Genomic DNA, 10,356 nt, shown 5'->3' on the forward strand with positions numbered 1-10,356 from the left:
TGTGGCTTCTGGAGGTTGGCCAATCATAAGAAAGACAGGTTTTAGTAAGGGAAGCCTTGAAAATAAAGGCGCTTGTTTCAGACACGGGACAAATTGAGGGACTGTAGGATAAATAAGGATTTTATTTTAACCATGAATCATGCAAAATTATTCCAGTAGAGGCACAGAAGAAATAAACAGCAACCATAATAGGTCCTTAAATTCATATAAGGTTTTGCAAAACTCTGCTTGGTGCACAGAAATACTTATTTATTTTTTTGTCAAATAAGCCCTGCCCTCTCCAAAACAGTTGCATGGGAACAAAAAAAACAGCTTAGGCAGAGAATGTTGTCTTTAATTAGAAAATACCTTTTAATGCGAAACCTACCTTCCTGTTGAACTCCAGAGCCTTGTGTTTGCGGTCCAGTCTCGCCCCCTCTCCACCCATCTGACTGTCCTCTATGCTGATGCTCCATTTGTGCCTTGGCCCAAGGCACAGCACTCCCAGGCGGAGTGTCCTCCCCTGGGATGCCTTGATTAGTGCCGCAGCCATCTCGTGCTGCCTGACTGGGATACCGTTCACTTCCATGACATAATCCCCAGCCCTCAGGCCTGCACGGCCAGCTGGAGAACAAGGAGAGCAGTCCTCCACCAGTAGGGGGCAGTCTCCCACAATGGTAAACCCAAAACGACCATCTGGACCTGGCGTGATGTCCATCTGTACGAGACATTTGCCTCAGTGTTTGACCACAACAGGTATCCACAATAGTGCGGATCTACTGCTTACTATATTATGACATGCATTTCCACACCCATTAACCTACGCATGCAGTATAGATCTAAAGGATTTGAGAGCTGCATGACCTGCTGTATGCGGGACACCACTCCAATGCTGGGAGGGATGTTCTTCTGAGTGTGGGCGATGGCGATGACAGCTTGAGGACCTAGCGTCGACACATTGTGGCCTTCGATCTCCAGGACCTGATCCCCCGCCTGCAACCCTGCCAGGTGGGCACTGCTGCCTTCCTCCACTGACAAGATGTAGCTAGGTCCAGCCCCACCAAGGTGGAAGCCAAAATCCTCAGGCCAGCCCTGGTTGGATGTCGGCATGCTGAGGACTTTTAGAAACAGGGAGAAAAAGACAGTGAGGTTTGCTTCAATATGGAGTCTCGTGGTACTTAGAAATACTTACCCACTGTAGCCAGTGGATTCAAGTTCAGCGACATCGCAAGAAAACTCTATGATACAGTCTTTTGTTTTAAAGATATTCAGTTTATTCTCTGTCTCCTTCCCTGTCTTAGCTGTACATCAAGTGTGGCTCTGTAACCCTCTATGCTGAACCATGACACACTCAGCAGTCCCTGACCTGGTTCATAAACTCTTTCACAGCCAATCAAATTAAAGCACTGAAAGATTGTGACCTTAATTAGCTCAGGAGACAGAAGTTCCTCTTGCTATTTTTTGCACTCAGAGCACATGCATGTCTCTCCTGTCGAACGGTAATTGAATGGAAAAGCAATAAAGTGACAGAGCACACCACTGGCTGCATGGATGAACAGGTAAGAGGTTGAATTCCAGGTTAAATAACAGGATTATTTCCAACCAAATGGGAAAATAGCAGGAAATATAAGGCTTTCAGAACCACCTCTAATGGAACAAGTACAAATTTCACAGCAATGAATTGCTATACACCCTGTAGCTCAGCTGTAGGCTAATGATGTGCTGCACAGCTTTCCAAAAGCCACAGCGCAGCAGAATTCACAGAGCTGACGAAGACGAAGGTTATAAAGACTTACAGAAATCTTTGGCTGGATACCGAGAGCCCCGTTTGCTCTGGCGGAAAGAGTATCTGCCCTTTTTGTTTTGCAAAAATTTCTTCATCTTGAATGTCAGGTACCCGGTGGCCTGCTAGGAGGCTGTTATCCAGTCTTCTCAAGTATAGTGTTTTAAAAAAAAAAAAACAATATCCCCACCACCCACAACCCAAAGTCAAAGAGAAAAGGTGACAAACTCAAAATACTGCCCCATTCCTCCTCCCTGAAACCACAGCAGTCTCCTCATGAGCAAAGGGTGAGTGTGCATGAAAAGCAAGTGCAGTCTCTTCCTGTGAGTATGTCAAGGAGTTGGTCCTGCATCTCATCCCTGATTCATCCTAGGGCCAGCCTGCTTGCACAGTGTTAATCAGAAAACTGGGACGCGTGCACCCGCGCACCTCGGTTCCTTAATAATTCTCTCTCCAAAAAGGGTATTGTAAGGCCTCATTTTTCTATAAATACACCCATGTGTCTTTTCTTCCTCCCCCTCCTCTCTTGGCAAGGTGGCTCTCCGTGGGACCGCTCCTGGCCCAGAATCACTCTGCGTCGATGCGAGAAAGCCCGAGGAGCTCTAATTGGAGCGTCTGCATGCCTGTGATTCTCTGCGTACTCTGAAATGGTCGGTCCATTGATAAGGAGCGGGGGCAATTTAAGACTTTAGCCTGTGGGATTAGTGGGATTATCAGCTGAATCTGCTCTCCTCCACCCCCCTTGTTATTAATACTGTAGGAACACATGCTCCCCTCCCGTATTAGATATTTAGAGTGCCTCTAGTGAAGTTTATTTTAGCACTGTGCACACTTTTAGATGTGTATTTATGATGAAATAGGCTAAATGCTGCTCTAGTTCAATTCAATTCAATTGTATTTATATAGGGCCAGATCAGAGCTGAAAACTAAAACTTAAAACTGAAAATTTATGGCGTCAGTGTGCTGATTAAAAATCAGCCCGGTGGATTTATCAGCAGATATCAGCTATTTGCCAACATATCAATATCAACATCAAGAAGGAAAAACCCTTCAACCATGCTATGGGTGCTGATGTTGTGCTCTGCAACTTCCCTGTTGGCAACACACGTTTGTAAGACTGCAAACACAACGACCAGCTGATACCAGCAGAGTCGAGCAGAGCATGAAGATCTTGTTGTGACGGTAAAACATGACTATTTTTTAAACTGCAATGCTTTATCTTCTTAGTAAGGACTAATGAATCAATACACATAACAATTGCTAATCCATTTATGTATGTGCGTCTGAAAAAAAAAAACATATCGGCCAATATATCAGATTTTTTAAATCACCAAATGTTGGCATAGGTCTTAAAAATCCTATATCGAGCAGACTCTAAGCTGCACGTGTAACTATCTGCTTATATCCTTGAACTGAAGCTCACATCAAGTTTTACTTTTACAGTATTACACGTATTTTTTAACTGACATGCATAACAGCTGGAGAGGAAGCTGAGGAAGTGCGCAGGTGGGCTTATTGGAGTGTAAACTGTCATTAGTGCCAAAGCGCACAATAAGGAACAAACAGTTCAGTGCAAACTGAATAATTAAACACAAGTGACTGCATCTCCAAACACACTTTTCACTTCAATCAAACTCTCCTCTTACACTTACAGTCTTAAAGACGATTGAGTCGTCTATGACAAGATGCGTGACAGAAAAACTTTAAACCACCTGAAACAATTTATCTTTTGACAAAGAAAATTGTCATTTCAGGTATAAAGCTGTAATTTTGATTTCAAACTGTAACAGCAGATACGCTCGTGGCACTGTAACTTGATTTATCCGACATAAGAGACAATAAAAAATGATTAAGGCCCCCAGCACAGCACATCCAAACATTCAGTACCTGTTTAAGCAGCATTCGGAGATGAGCCTGCGCAGCTCCCGAGTAATGCTCCCCTCTGCAGCTCTGTGAGCTGTAATATGAGTGTTGGGCCATGTCCGCAACAGTATCCACTGACTGGTGTCCTGTGGTGCCTTGATGCATTGTGTGGAGGACTGGATTGCAGAGACAAACAGCAAACAGTTAATGATTTTATTCAGGCACCAAAGTCAAACACTATAGGCCTAAATTAACCTCGATGGCGGGTATCAGTCTATAATCAAACCAGATGACAGTAGCTGATATTTGTTTGTCATTGTCGGATCAATTTTTGAACAAAATACATGTTCAAAGCTAGTGTAATGAAGAGTTGAAAGACATTTCTTCATGTCTCTGGCACAAAGGGTGGGATAAAAGCATTGCTCACAGCACTGTAACTTGATTTATCTTATATAACAGTCAATAAAAGATGATTAAAGCACCAGCACAGCGCATCCAGGCATTCAATAAACAAAAGGAAGTTAACTGTTGTTATACTGAAATTATATATTTAAAATTCTCCTTTTTGAAGTTTGTGTGCTAACTTTTAGACAAAACCTTTTATGCTTCAATGCATGTTTTGAAGTCCCAAAAAAGAGAGAGAGAAAGTATAAAATACTCTAATTACTCACATGTATTTTGGACACAGGAAACCAAACATTACTGTTGATGCTATCTCACACTGGATTCCTCAGGTAGCAAAGCTCCAGACATCACCTCTCTCTTTCTTGAACTATAGAAACTGCAGGCAGAAATTCTCTCAATAAAATAGTGAATTAACCAGTAACACATTTAACAGTAAAATCAAGAGTAATGCATTTATAAAACACGTGTATTATTGGCTCTGGCAAAGGCCTCAAAACTTCCAGTTTATACACTGACCAGTCACTTCATTAAGTACACCTTGGACACCCGTTTGCCTTCAGGGCTGCCTTCATTCTTTGTGGCACACATTCAATATTCCTCCCTTGACACTGCACATGATCCAGCTAGAAGCAGCCATCGTAGAGAGATGCACATGGTTGGCAATAATACTCAGGTGGGATGTGGAATTTAAATTATGCTCATTTGGTAAAGGGGCCTAAAGTGTGCCAAAAAATGCCCCACACACCATTACACCAGCAGCAGCAGCAGCCTGAACCATTAACACAAAGCAGGATGAATCCCTGCTTCATGGTTTTTACTCCAAATTCCAACCTTAACAATTACATGTCAAAGCAGGCTCCAGGCAACATTTTTCCAGTCTTCTGTCCAAGTTTGGTGAGCCTGTGAGAATTCTAGCCTCAGTTTCTTGATCTTAGCTGAGATGGCACCTGGTGTGGTCGCTGCTGTAGCCCATTTTCTTCAAGTGTTGATGTGTTTTGAGTTTAGAGTAACTCTGTGATGAGTTATTTGAGTTTTTATTGCCTTCCTGTTAGCTTTTTCTTTGACATCTAGCATCAACAAGACATTTTCACCCAGAGAACTGATGCTCACCGGATATTGACTCTTTTTTTGGTACCATCCTCTGGAAACCCTAGAGATGCTTGTGTGGGAAAATCACAGTCAACCAGCAGTTTCTGAAATGCTTGGACCAGCCTGTCCAGCTCCAACAGCAATGCCACATTCATAGTCACTTAAATCACCTTTCACCCTTTTCTGATGCTCAGTTTAGTGAACTTCAGCAGGTCGTCTTGGCTATGTCTGCATGGGTAAATGCACTGAGCTGCTGCCATAGGCTGATTTAACATCTGTGTTGACAATGTAGTAACCAGTGAGTGTATGTGGGTAGTGATGTGCATCATAGCTCTCTCTCTTTTTTTTTTTTTTAAATAGAAGATGTTTAAGCAAACTTTAGAAATGTCTGAAGCCTGTTTTAGATATTGGGATGGGGATGTAAACTGTCAAAAAAATAACAGGATTTTCAATAAAAGAAAGAGCTGGCTGAATGCACTTGTCTTGCACACCTCCTTGTATGGCTATTAATACACGTTTATAACAGGAGACAGGGACTTTTAACGCAAAGTATACTTACAACTTTTAAAATTAATAATTCCCTCTCTTAATCAGCCGAAAAAAACCCAAAAAACAAAACACACTGTTCATTTATTTCAGTGTAAAGTAAAAAGGAGTAGGACACATTTCCACTGTCCTCTCACAGCGGGGAGGCTTCGACGTTAGCCCAGCCCATTAGCGATGCTAAGGAAGTAGCATTGTTTACAGGGGCAGGACGTGAGCATGGAGCAAAAGTGAAACTAGAAGCCTCCTAAACCGACTCTGTTGACTTGAGACAAACACTAAAAAGGCAGCTATGTGTAACCTCGACTAGATGGTAAGGGGAGAGCGAGCATGAAAATGGGTTTACAAGGAGAAGAAACGAAGACTTGGTTCAGTTTTGCTAACGCTGCTGTGTGGGCGCTGAGAGGTTTCAGCGGATGCTAACGTAACTTGTTCACCTGAGTCGTTTTTAAAGATCTTTAACGCGTTTAAAGGAAGTAACTATGACTAAGAATTAACTGTAACAAAGCCTAATTGTTTCTTTTTAAGCTTGCTACCTGCTGTCGGTGAGTTTGTACCGTAAACACCTGTTGTTTGCCTCTCTGCGATGCTGCCAGGTGAGATATGGATTTCCTGACGCTGTTTGGTATTTACGTCGTGGTGGTGCTCACATGCATAGCTCTAGTGTGCAGATACTCCGGCCAGCAACACAGCCCCCTTAATTCACTCTACAGTTTTGCATTAAAGGTAAGAAAAGAGCAGAAACAGGATGAGTATGAAGCTTTTCTTTTCATGCAATTCCAAAGACAGACACTCTGTGGCGCTGTTGTCTCAATATAAAGAAAACGTATGCACTCCACTTACAACTATGTGCTTTTTTTCACAGAGACTTGCATCGATTACTCCAAAGTGGCTGCAGAAGTTTTCACAGTGGACTTTGCACAGACTGTTCCATCAGAGGTTTGTAGTTCTCTCTTAGCGTTTACAGAGTTTAATGTTTATTTAAGGCTTGATTCAGTGTTATTTGAATTTGACTGCAGGAGCAACGCGTTCATATACCTGCACATCCTGCTGGAGGGCGCTGTGTATGCAGAGTTCACTTACGAGGTGTTTGGCTTCTGTAGGGAGATGGACACCACTCTGATCAGCCTATCTGTGCCTTATATCCTGTTGGCCATCAAGACCACCTTCTTCTACCTCTGCATCAAGACAGACCCAGGTTCATTTTAGTTTGACCACATCTTGTTTAAATGTGCGGTGGTGGTGTCAGCAATGGCAGTGTGTTATCTCACTTCTCTCCATCTGTCAGGCACAGTGACAAAGAAGAAAGTTGCCGGTCAGCTGCACATCTATTCGTACGATAGGAGGTTGTTTCACCCGGGAATCTCATGTTCGACTTGCCAGCTTGTCAAACCAGCCCGCTCGAAACACTGTAGTGAGTGCTTTTTAATTTGTCAATGTCAGCACCTGAGGTACTGGGAGAAAAAGAAAGGTAGCGTGTCTCAGTGCTGACTGTAACTCCTCCTGTGATTCAGGGGTCTGCAACAGGTGTGTGCAGCGTTTCGACCACCACTGCGTCTGGGTGAACAACTGCATCGGTGCTCAGAACACACGTTACTTCCTGCTTTACCTCTTCAGCGTCTGTGCCATGGCGTGCGACATCGCCCTGTTAACGGTGGACATGCTGCTTCATGTCGTGCTGCGCACAGGGCTCCTGGGGGCCAGTTACTTAGATGAGAACGGCCAACGGCAGCCAGCGGGATTTCTGTTTGTCGTGCAGGTACTGCTGACACACTGAATATTGCACACAGCTGTTTTTGCTTCTAACTGAAATTGAATTTTAATCATCCGCCCCTCCTCCCACTTTTTTCTTCCAGCATCTCTTCCTTACTTTTCCCCGAATTGTCTTCATGCTGGGCTTCTTACTCTTTGTATTCTTCCTCCTGGCGGGTTACACCATGTTCCATTCCTTTCTTGCTGTTGTGAACCAGACCTCCAATGAGTGGTACAAAAGTAGAGGCTACGTTTGCCAGCACTGCCACCCATCTACAGCGGCCGATATTCTCTGTAGCCCCGTCCCAGATCACTCTAAAAGATACTACTACAGCAGGGGGGTCCTCCGAAATCTGGGGGAGATTTTCTTCCCTCCACGGCCTGTTCAGAAAAAAGACAATTGATTGGTTCCATTTACTGTCTACGATAACTACTGTAAACACTACTGGAAAATAAAGTTTATTGGTTTCTTTATGGCCTCTGGTTTGTGAATTGAAGATTGTTTTAATTAACTGTTGCAGCTACAAGCTTACCAAATCAAACACTTAGAGGTAGCTTCTATGATTATGTTAAAGCCCAAAGTAGCTGCTGCTTGTGGGATTAATGGGGATGTATTTACACAAGTTATTTTGATGGCTGAGGGTTTTTTTTTTTTAATGTTATTACATTTAACTTCTCATGACCAGTATGTTGGAGTTTTAGTAATATGAAAAAGTTAAGAAGTTGGGAGGGGAAAAATAAAGTATAGAGGAAGTCACAATAATATAACATTGAAAAGAATCCATGTCATTTATAGTTTACAAATGACAATGTTTACATAGAATCATGACAGTGTTTACATGATATCACCCACTACTAACATTACTTTATTTACTGTATCTTTTGAAGAAAAAAAATACCGCTATTTATACAGCAAAAGACTTAAGAATATTTAACAGGAGCAGGTTTCATTTTTCCCTGGTTTTATTATCACACTGTTCACCAAACGCAGCAAACCTTCACCATCTTATCCAGAAGGGTCACGTCTTCACCCTCACATGGAAGAAGTAATCTGATTGGCATGGTGGTATGTTTGAAGCAGGTCCCTTGTGTAGCGCTGGAACCCAGTCATGATGTTTCATCCATTTCATAGACTGGTTTGCTGCAATTGACCCTGTGCACGAGAAAATGCTAACTTCCTGGTTTGAGACCGGGTGTGGGGTTGTACATTTCCGGTAGCTTTACTTTGCGGTCAATCGCTACTGCGAAGATATACTCCAAAATCATGTCCAAAACTCGAAAACAGAAAGATCGCGTTAAGTTACAAAGAGCAGAAGGTGGGAACACTCACCACTGTTGTGTCATAAAAAATCTAATGATCAATTTTGACATTTAAGGAGTTTAGATCGATCAGTTGTTTACATCACTCAACACAAGCAGAACTGCATTACTGCATGCAGAAGACACATCGTCCACATTCAGAAGCACATCTCTGTATAGTGACTGGTCTTATGATTTAAACAGGCAAAGTTCAGCATTCAAACTACAGGTGAAGAATAGTCAAACCAGATGTTTCCCCCATTATGTCGAGATCAGCTAATCAAGTACACACCTACACAGCATGTTAACAAACCGTGAAAAAAGCCACACAAAAATGAATGATTGCTGGTAACGGTTTCTATACATTAGTATGTACGAAGGGTATGTTGTGACTTACCTTAAAAATTACAGTGGTCCCTCGCTAATAACGCGGTTCACCTTTCACCTCGCTGTTTTGCAGATTTTTTAGTGCAAGTTTGCATGCTTATTTTTTCTTACGTCACATTGTGTCCTGCGTCCTGATCGCTATAGACGATCTCCTCCGTGCCGTCTCTCCTGTACAGTACGGAATCGCTGCATCGATCGCTAGCAGTGTGACTCTGAAGTGCAGTACTGGATGTCCACGGTGCACAATGAAACGTTTTGCACCGTCAAAAAATAAAATTGGCTACTTGATTTCACCTATCGCTGGTTATTTTTACAACGTAACACCCATAATAAACGAGGGACAGCTGAGAAATATAACATTTGAATCCATTTTCTCTTTTGCCCTGAGGCGAGGGAAAAAATATCGACAAGTCGATGAACATCATTTACAGATATATTGGGTAAATGCCCAAGACATCTATAGAAATGTAAATCGCCGCTTGATTCATTCATTTCCTTAACTTGTTTTGGACCGTAAACCGGGCGCGAATAGGACGTCGGAAACAAAGCTCCCCACAGGAGTTTCCGCACCGGAAGTAGCATATGCTAACGTGCACATAGTCAATAATACCAAATAATTAGCAACTCTATAAATAGAAGGTAGTCCTGCAAAATCACTCAGTAGGATGTTTGTTCTAATTTGCTATGAGCTCAGAGCGCATTGAAAATAAAACTAATAGACTATAAAGAGTGATATGAACATATTTAGAACTTACCAGAATGAAAATGTCTGAAGCACCAACAGATATTTGGAGATGGAAGAGAACTGGATATCAGCTCGTCTCACAGCTGCTATCCAGGCTAGACGCCTTGTTTGCTAACATCCATACACGAGCCGCCTCATGTTGCTTCCAGGTGGGGAAAGAATGAAAAGACAAACCCTTTTCAAGCTTATTCTCTTGCCGGTCGTGCGATCGAACATTGCAGCAGACCACACAGCAAATATTAACGGTGGCTGTTGAGTGTGCCTTCGATCCCTTTTCGCTTGCGCTTTGTTTAGACCCCCAAAATGGCGGATCGGGCCAAAATCCTTTCCACGCCCACCCCCGTGACATCACACTCCAAAGCCCTATGACATCATATAGCGTGCATGCAGATCAAAGGCATCTGATCCATTCGAAAGGTATAAATAGGGGTGAGAACTGCAAACTTTTAGTCAGTTTATTCGCAGCACTCATGTTCGCAGCATTCAAACATAAACCTGAGAAACATTTTGA

At 42.7% G+C, this 10,356-nt stretch overlaps 2 protein-coding genes across 7 annotated transcripts in view; one reads left to right on the top strand and one right to left on the bottom strand.

The window, feature by feature from the left end:
* Positions 1–4,233, bottom strand: part of grid2ipb (glutamate receptor, ionotropic, delta 2 (Grid2) interacting protein, b) — a 40,631-nt gene extending 36,398 nt beyond the window's left edge. For 2 of the 4 annotated variants that reach the window (XM_040023155.1, XM_040023153.1), the window contains exons 1-3: positions 1,776–3,336; positions 844–1,097; positions 368–697 (exon numbers count right to left, since the gene is read on the bottom strand). In XM_040023155.1, coding sequence (XP_039879089.1) covers positions 368–697; positions 844–1,097; positions 1,776–1,860 — 669 coding nt within the window. In that variant the 5' untranslated portion in view covers positions 1,861–3,336. Of the gene's footprint in view, positions 1–367; positions 698–843; positions 1,098–1,775; positions 3,338–3,649 lie in introns of those variants that run through there. The other 2 variants (XM_040023156.1, XM_040023154.1) reach the window with 2 other exon arrangements.
* Positions 4,234–5,838: 1,605 nt separating this feature from the next.
* zdhhc4 (zinc finger DHHC-type palmitoyltransferase 4) lies at positions 5,839–7,888 on the top strand. Of its 3 annotated transcripts, none has more exons than XM_040023167.1 (7): positions 5,839–5,975; positions 6,259–6,388; positions 6,528–6,601; positions 6,682–6,860; positions 6,951–7,076; positions 7,177–7,421; positions 7,519–7,888. In XM_040023167.1, the coding sequence occupies exons 2-7, from the start codon at positions 6,266–6,268 to the stop codon at positions 7,816–7,818; spliced, it is 1,047 nt and encodes a 348-aa protein (XP_039879101.1). In that variant the 5' UTR covers positions 5,839–5,975; positions 6,259–6,265; the 3' UTR covers positions 7,819–7,888. The 3 variants fall into 3 exon arrangements, with proteins under 3 accessions (XP_039879101.1, XP_039879102.1, XP_039879103.1); XM_040023168.1 differs by having other exon boundaries at positions 5,850–6,086; positions 6,191–6,388; XM_040023169.1 differs by having other exon boundaries at positions 5,850–5,975; positions 6,191–6,388.
* Positions 7,889–10,356: the final 2,468 nt, after the last annotated feature.

The sequence above is a fragment of the Simochromis diagramma genome, unplaced genomic scaffold, assembly GCF_900408965.1.
Source record: "Simochromis diagramma unplaced genomic scaffold, fSimDia1.1 OVJJ01000208.1, whole genome shotgun sequence".
In the NCBI taxonomy this organism is placed as follows: Eukaryota; Metazoa; Chordata; class Actinopteri; order Cichliformes; family Cichlidae; genus Simochromis; species Simochromis diagramma.